Genomic DNA, 8,538 nt, shown 5'->3' with positions numbered 1-8,538 from the left:
TAGTTTTCAAAGTAAACCCAGATAATATACATTTTCCATTATTATGTTAATGTGTAACTTGAATGGTCCAATTCAATTCAACTACTCTTGTCTTCCTTCATAATATTATTTTATACATGGAAAGTAAGATTTGGAATTTTATTAGTGTTACCAACATGGCAATTCACATTGTTAATTTCACACATGTTGTTGATCATCATTTATATTTCTAGTGACTGCTGTATACAATTAAATATTATAATTTTTTTGGATCTTTATGACTTAAGTCAAGAACTTTCTGAAGTCAGTATACAACTAATTTTTCGTCCTTGATTATAAAATAACAAGTCTAAACTCATTATTATATTTTTTTAGTCAAGGTGATGAGATATAATGTGAACAAAATCATGTGGAGTTATTCAAATCATGGTTAAATTAAACTGTAACATAAAAATAAGCTAACTAGACCAAACATGTTCTTGATAATTAAACAATTTAAATGAAAGAATTATATTTACTTTTATGGGTTAATAGTAGTTTACCCTGTAGTATAAACGTGTTTTAGTTTATCCCCACCGTTGCCAAATTAGGTTTTGGCAACGATTTTTTTGAAAAAACCGTTGCCAAAAGGTAGGGAGGAGAAAAAAGCAAAATTCGCTAACATTACAGGGGTGAATTATTATTAACCCTACTTTTATTCATAAAAAATAATAATAATGGATTAACAACCAGCATTATGAAGTCAACATTGAACCTCATCTATGCTCTTTAAATACCACTTTCTTTCTTATTCACTATGCAGCAAATATTCAAACTCACTAACTATCTCATCAATCATGTTTCGTCTATTGGGAAATTTTACACAAACAAGACCAGTTCAAGCTCAGAATTCCATGTTAAGCCTAATTAGATCCTCCTTCAAGTAATTAATCACTTCTTCTTTTTAACTTTTATTTCCTCTCTTCTTTACCTTTTCATTTATTTGAATTAGTACCCTAGAATTTCACCTAATTTCCTCGAACAAAACTACTAAACGAATTGTTTTTTATTTGGAAGCAGAACAGCTCGTGGTGGATCAAAAAAGTCAGACCTCAGCAAAGGGGATGGTGACCAAATTAATGGAACAAACAACTCTAAAAATTCAGTTGCAGAATGATGACAATGGATTGAAGCCAAATCTATAGTACAGTACATGTAGTGGGGTTAACAAATTTACTATAGTATAAATATTATAGTTTTTTATGTTTGCAAATTTTAGTTCAGAATAATGATTTGAATGATTGTCGTGCTTTGTGATTCTAGACGTGTTGATTAATAGAAAAAAAGTGCTTAATGATTTCAATGATTGCCGTTATGATTAGGTACGTACCTAAAGAGAAGAGTTAATTAAATAGAAACTATCAGAATTTACTATGTGGAAGTAGTTGTAATAAATCCATATAAGTTTCTAACTACTTCATACCATTTGTACAACTTTGTGATTTAATCCTCTTAATGGTGGGATTCGATTCAAACAATTTGAACTTGTTGAAATCAAAATTGAATGCCTGAAATCATTTTCAAAATGTTATGCAAATGAGTTGATACTAAACTAGAGAGCACATATTCACTTATTTGTCTATCAAAAGATTTCATATACCAGTGGGTGAATTGTATTATTTGAAATTTAAAAAAAAAATTATAAAATTTTTGGTATTTAAAGTAATTATTTTGGTTATGATGATGATAAACAAAGATAACAGAAAGATATAAAGAAGTTGAAGAAGATAAGGTATGCATCAGAAAAAAATAAACAAAGGAAGTTAAAGACCGTAGAGATTTTACATGTTCATGGATTTTTACACATTCGACCTAATCACTAGACATGCTTCTGTTTTGAAGAATTTTCTTTTGAGAATTTTACTAAAAACATGCTTGAGTTTTTTTACAAGATCAGTCCACAAACCTTCAACAATAAACAAATGGAATTTTTATACTGGCTTAACTCAAAAATCAACACCACAACATTTTTCCTCTATGACAACACCTGAAAAGTGTTGCTAGAACCTGCCTAATAGAATAGAGGACGTTTTTCAACTGTCCTCTGTACAAACGTTGTCTATTTTTAAAGACGGCGCTCTTTATTACTCTTTGACCACACTTTTCTTAAACATTGACTAAACTAGAGTCAAAACACTCTTTTGCGACGGTTTTCAAATGTTGTGATATCCCGGAACAATTACAAATTGTTCCCTAAAAGTTAAATTGTAAGAACACTTGGTAAATGTATCTATAAATTATCGGAAATATTTGTAACCATATTTTTCATAAAATAAAAAATTCAAACAAGTATTTCACCAAACATAAATTGCATGTACCAATAAAGTTGTTTTAATAAAATTTGCAAACATTAATTAAAATACACATGATAGACACAAAATATCTAACATTACTTAATACTATAAGTTTAATATTTAGAAGTATAATCTAGCAAAATGAAAAAATATATAGTTTCTTTAAGTTTATTGTAAGTACAAGCATAAAACAACATTATCCAATTTTAAGTTTGTCGAACTCATCGCCATCTCCATCACCCTCTTCATCATCTTTGTCATCCTCTTGGTGTTCATCATTTATGTCATCTTTATCACCTATGTCGTCATCTTGAAGATCATCACCTAAGACATCCTCATCACTTGTATCATCCTCATGAAATAAGTCATTGATGTCCTCTTCATCATCTTCATTGTTACCATCTGCATAAGAAATTAAAAACAAAATACAAGTAACACTACTAAAAATATTACATTTGGTTATAAGATTTTACATCAGGTATAAATAAAACCGATGGGAAAAGGATATGTCAAAGAATTTTACATCAGGTTTTAAAACAAATTGATGTGAAAAAATATTGATTTTGGGATTTTACATCAGACATTTAATGGAGCTGATGGGAAAAATAACTCAAAAAATAAAAAACCACTACACGGTGGCATTGTTGTAAATAAGGCAAAATATTTTATAAAGCCTCTGACATCGGTCCAATTCATAACCGATGGGAAAAGTATTTTTAATTGGGCTTTTCCATCGGCCCAATTCATACCCGATGGAAAAGTATTTCTGAAAGGGCTTTTCCATCGGCCCATGTGAAAACCGATGGGAAAAGTACCCCACTTTTTCCACCATTACCAACTAAACCCTAGCCTCCTTTCTCACAAAACAATATTTCTTTTCTGCGTAACTTTCTTCACTCCTCACAGCCTGCATAACATTTCTTCACCTCCTCCGTCAACACCTCCGCACGCGACCTCCCTCCTCCGTCAACACCTCCGCGCGCGACCTCCCTCCGCCGCTACGACCTTCGCCGCCGCCACCTTCTCCTTCGCCATTCACCGTTGCCGACCGGCCACCCTCTCATCCGCCCTTCACTACTGCCACCGACTGCTTCTCAAAGACCATTCCACCAAAATCACAACTACTCGCACTCTCTGTGAAATTTCCAACAAACAATCACTCGAAAAGATTCCTCAAGGTATGCTGAATGCTCTTAATCTGTTTTTAATCTATTGCACTTCAAATATAGTCAGCATACACTCAGTTCAATCTCAGAAAAAATGGGGAATATGATTGTAGGGCTATCTTTTTATTATGTTTTTGTTATAGTTAAATGCTAGCAATTTATATTAGTTAAAAGCGAAATCCATTGTGTTATACTATACTTTCATTACAAGTAAATGATTGGAATTGTTGTGTTTCTTTTGCTTTGGTGAAATCTATGATTGGAATAACAAGCTCTATGTTACTCAAGTACTTGGTTAGTTATGGTATGCTTGAAGATTTTCTTTACAATGCAAATAAGTTGCCCCTAGGAAAATGACAACATTATCTTTACATGAAATTTTATAAAACATTTTTATCGATGTCTCTATGTTAATTTGAACCTTATCTTGCATTATTTGAACCTTATCTTGCATTATTTGAAATATATACTTGTAGTATACTAGTACTCCCTCCCATATACTAGTATTTGAACCTTATCTTGAAGTATACTAGTACTCCCTCCCATATACTAGTATTTGAAATCATGTGTAAAATTACTTTTCTCTCGTTGTTATTTTTTATATAAAAACTATACTTAGAATTGATTCTAAGTATTAATTAAAAGAATACTTTAGTGAGCCTAAAGTGTTGTACCTCATAACATATGCTATAACAATTATTTGATATTATATAAAAACTATACTTAGAATTTATTCTAAGTATTAATTAAGTTTACGTTGTAGGTATGGATCGTAGTTGGATGAGAGCTAATCGATTAAGTGATGAGTACGAACATGGGGTGATGGAATTTCTAGAGTTTGCTGAAAGTAATGCTAAAAAAGATCTTCCTCCTCCTAAAAGTAATGCTGAAGATAGTCACCCTACGCTTTTTTTCTGTCCATGTGTTCGTTGTGCAAATAAAGAACCAAAACTTAGTAAGAAAAAAAATCATGGATCATCTAATTTGTGAAGGGATTTGTCAAAACTATACACAATGGATATGGCACGGGGAAGTGGTAGAAAATTCAAATGTGTCCCAAAGAGATAATGTTAGTGTAGAAATGGATGATCGTCTGGAAGACATGATGTGTGATATTGGACAAGAATCGCTTAAGAAGGCACATGCGTATGATAGTTTATGCAATGACAAGGATACACCTTTGTACCCAGGATGCACAAATTTTACACGTTTGTCAGCCGTGTTAAAATTGTTTAATCTGAAGGCAATTAACGGGTGGACTGACAAAAGTTTTACCGAATTGCTTGAACTGTTGACACAAATGCTTCCAGAAGGTAACGTACTGCCAAGTCGTTATTACGAGACGAAGAAAATACTGTGTCCGATGGGTTTGGAGTATGAAAAGATACATGCATGTCCTAATGATTGCATATTATACAGAAAAGAGTATGTAAACTATAACCATTGTCCGAAGTGCAAGGCGTCACGCTACAAAAAGAGACATGGTGAATCTAGTGATGATGATGAGGTCAAAAAGGGTCCTCCCGCGAAAGTGGTATGGTACCTACCAATAATTTCAAGGTTCAAGAGATTATTCGCTAATGCAAACGATGCAAAGAATCTTAGATGGCATGCAGAAGAAAGAAAATGTGATGGACAAATCCGCCATGTAGCTGATTCTTTGCAATGGAAGAAAATAGATTCTTTGTTTCCAAATTTTGGCAAAGAGTCGAGAAACCTTAGACTTGGACTTTCTACTGATGGAATGAATCCGTTTGGTAATCTAAATACTAATCATACTTCTTGGCCAGTTCTTCTGATGATTTACAACCTATCTCCTAGGTTGTGCATGAAGCGTAAATATGTGATGTTATCCATGATGATTTCGGGCCCAAAACAACCAGGAAACGACATAGATGTTTATCTAAGTCCACTGATCGATGATTTAAAAGTGTTGTGGGAGGAAGGGGTGGATGTTTTCGATGCGCATTCTGGTGAACAGTTCAATATGCGTGCCATGTTGTTTTGCACCATCAACGATTTTCCGGCATATGGCAATTTGTCTGGGTATAAAGTTAAAGGGCATAAACCGTGTCCTATATGTGAAAAAGACACATGTTACCATCAGCTTGAAAAAGGAAAGAAGACTGTTTATCTCGGGCATTGAAAATTTCTAAATCGTTATCATCCATATCGTAGATTGCGGAAAGCTTTCAATGGGGAACAAGAGTATGGTGTTGCTCCAAAGCCCTTAACTGGAGAGGAATTTTATCAACGACAACAGGGCATTACTGCTGTTTTTGGAAAGTACCAAAAGCGGCCTATTGCGAAAAATATATGGAAAAAGAGGTCGGTTTTCTTCGATCTTCCATATTGGTCTAGTCTTGAGGTAAGACATTGTATTGATGTGATGCACGTGGAGAAAAATGTATGTGATAGTGTAATCGGAACACTTCTCAACATTCAAGGCAAGACAAAGGATGGTATTAATGCTCGTCTAGATTTGGGCGTGATGGGTATACGAGAAGAGCTAACTCCACAATATATAGGTACCAACTATGTGTTCAAATTAAGCTATCATTACCTTTTGATGTTAAAATAGCATGTTCATAACTTAATTGTTGAAATTCTTGATGATAACATTATGTAGGTAACAAGACGTATTTGCCTCCTGCCTGCTACACTTTGTCGAAAAAAGAGAAAACAAGTTTTTGTGAGTGTTTAGAAAGTATCAAAGTGCCGCATGGTTACTCATCAAATGTCAAGAGGCTTGTATCGGTTAAAGATCTCAAATTAGTTGGCTTAAAATCTCATGACTGTCATGTCTTAATGCAACAACTACTACCAGTGGCTATTCGTGGGATATTGCCTAACAATGTTAGGAAGACTATAACTAGGTTGTGCCTGTTTTTCAATGCAATTTGTTGCAAAGCCATCATTAAAGTTAGAAGATTTGGAAAATGAGGCTGCAGTTATCTTGTGCCAATTAGAGATGTTTTTTCCTCCTTCATTTTTTGACATTATGGTTTACTTGATTGTTCATCTAGTAAGGGAGATTAGATTATGTGGTCCAATTTTTTTACGGTGGATGTATCCAATAGAGCGATACATGAAGATCCTAAAAGGGTATACAAAGAACCCACACCGTCCGGAAGCATCGATTATTGAGAGGTACATTGCAGAAGAAGCAATTGAGTTTTGTTCTAACTATTTGTCGGAAGTGAATGCTGTAGGGGTTCCCAAGTCTCGTCATGATGGAAGATGTGAGGGTGTGGGTACACAAGGTTTAAAGATCAAGAGCTTAAGTATTGATGTGGTTGTTCAAGCGCATTTGTATATATTGAATAACACGGATGAAGTTCAACCTTACATATCTGCTCACAAAAGCATCATAAAGAAAAAGTACCCCAAGATGAGTGAAAGAGGGTTGTTAAAAGAGCATAATAAGAGTTTCTCTGAGTGGTTTAAAGAAAAAATTGCTGGTGATGATAGTGCTTCAAAAACAATTAAGTGGTTGTCCTATGAGCCTAAATGCAACATAATAACTTGGAGTGGATATGATATTAATAAAACTTCCTTTTATACAAAGGCAAAGGATGACCGTAGTACCACACAAAATAGTGGGGTTATGATTGTGGCCGAGTCCATGCACTTCTCTAGTGCTAAAGATAAAAACCCGGTTATGGCATCTACACCCTACTTTGGGGTGATTTAAGAGATTTGGGAAGTTGATTATGTTGTGTTTAAAGTTCCTGTATTTAAATGCAAATGGGTTGATATCAATAGTGGTGTAAGAATTGATGAATTTGGAGTTACATTGGTTGATCTTAGCAAGTTAGCTTATGCGGACGAACCTTTCATCATGGCATCTCAAGCAAAACAAGTTTTTTATGTCACAGATCCTTGTAATAAAAGGTGGTCAGTTGTTCTACAAGGAAAGGTGCATGATAGTGATGAAAATCAAGATGCGAATCTTGATATTTCCGAAACCCCTCCTCTCTCAACAAATGTGCCTACCTTCATTGAAGAAGATGTAGAGGATGATGTGCATGCTATTCGCATAGATCATGAAGAAGGGATATGGGAGAACTAGTAAGGTGTTTTTTATAAGTTAATTCGACATTTCTTTGATTTCTAATTGTTTTAATTTTATGCCTAATTTTATGTTTAATCGTTTTTATCTCGTGCTTAATTTTATGTCTATTTGTTTTTATCTTGTGTTTAATTTGATTTCTAATTATTTTATTTTTGTTTAAATAGATACATGGCTGATTCAACCGAGAAGTCCTCTTCATCTGGTAATCCTAATAAAAAAAGAGTTAAAGGTCCAACTATGATGACACAAATTAACAAAGTTCATCAAACGGGTGAAAAGATAAAGGTCGAGTTTGATCAAAGAACTTATGAATGTACTGGTGTTGGTAAAAATGCTGCAAATTTTAAGAGTTACATAGCATCTCTTGCTCGGCAGAAATGTTCTATTTTGAAAGATGAGTGGAAAGACATAGAAAATGGAATAAAAGACGCTATATGGGTTGATGTTCAGGTATTTTAAATTCAACACTTTATTATATTTTATAATCACATATATACTAACATATGCCATATACTGTATGTGTAGATTCATTTCACTATTCCAGATTGGGGTGTTAAAGACAAGGATGGTAAAATCAAGGATCCGTTGAAGAAGGAATGAATTAAATATGCAGGAGAGAGATGGAGAGGTTTTTAGACACAACTCACAGACTAGTATGTTAATAATCCCAAAAAACATCTCGCTCCTGCATATGTCAGGTATAATTTTATTAATAAAGAAGTATGGGAAGAGTTTCTAAAGTCTCGAGATACCCAAGAATTTAAGGTTAGTAGGAGTTATATTTGAGTTTTTTTTAATAGCATTTTTATTATGTTTAGTGGTAACTGTTTGATTTTATAATTAATAGGAAAAAAGTCGAAAGGGTAGAGAGAATGTGGCTAAGAATGTATACCCACATGTATTATCTCGTGGAGGGTATCGCATGCTCGAGGAGACAATTAAAAATGAAAGGATATCATCAAGAGATGATTCTACATTAGATGAT

The 8,538-nt window shown here is 33.7% G+C and overlaps 1 protein-coding gene across 1 annotated transcript; it reads left to right on the top strand.

Annotated features, from left to right (window-relative positions):
- The first annotated feature begins 3,114 nt into the window (after positions 1 to 3,114).
- Positions 3,115 to 7,550, top strand: LOC131650977 (uncharacterized). The gene is made up of 7 exons (XM_058920674.1): positions 3,115 to 3,490; positions 4,242 to 4,358; positions 4,471 to 5,524; positions 5,657 to 6,006; positions 6,108 to 6,334; positions 6,390 to 7,059; positions 7,174 to 7,550. Exons 1-7 carry the CDS (start codon positions 3,115 to 3,117, stop codon positions 7,548 to 7,550), a joined length of 3,171 nt encoding a protein of 1,056 aa, XP_058776657.1.
- The last annotated feature ends 988 nt before the right edge of the window (positions 7,551 to 8,538 follow it).

This window comes from Vicia villosa, linkage group LG2 (genome assembly GCF_029867415.1).
Source record: "Vicia villosa cultivar HV-30 ecotype Madison, WI linkage group LG2, Vvil1.0, whole genome shotgun sequence".
NCBI lineage: Eukaryota > Viridiplantae > Streptophyta > Magnoliopsida > Fabales > Fabaceae > Vicia > Vicia villosa.
The sequence above is the reverse complement of the archived record's forward strand: the minus strand, read 5'-3'. Positions and strand labels throughout refer to the sequence as shown.

Excerpts from the sequence above, each read along its gene's own strand:
- LOC131650977 (XM_058920674.1), top strand. The coding sequence starts at position 3,115 with ATGGGAAAAGTACCCCACTTTTTCCACCATTACCAACTAAACCCTAGC. Across the intron at positions 3,491-4,241 it reads ACTCGAAAAGATTCCTCAAG|GTATGGATCGTAGTTGGATG; the intron begins GTATGCTGAATG and ends TTTACGTTGTAG. Across the intron at positions 5,525-5,656 it reads GCATATGGCAATTTGTCTGG|ATTGCGGAAAGCTTTCAATG; the intron begins GTATAAAGTTAA and ends TCCATATCGTAG.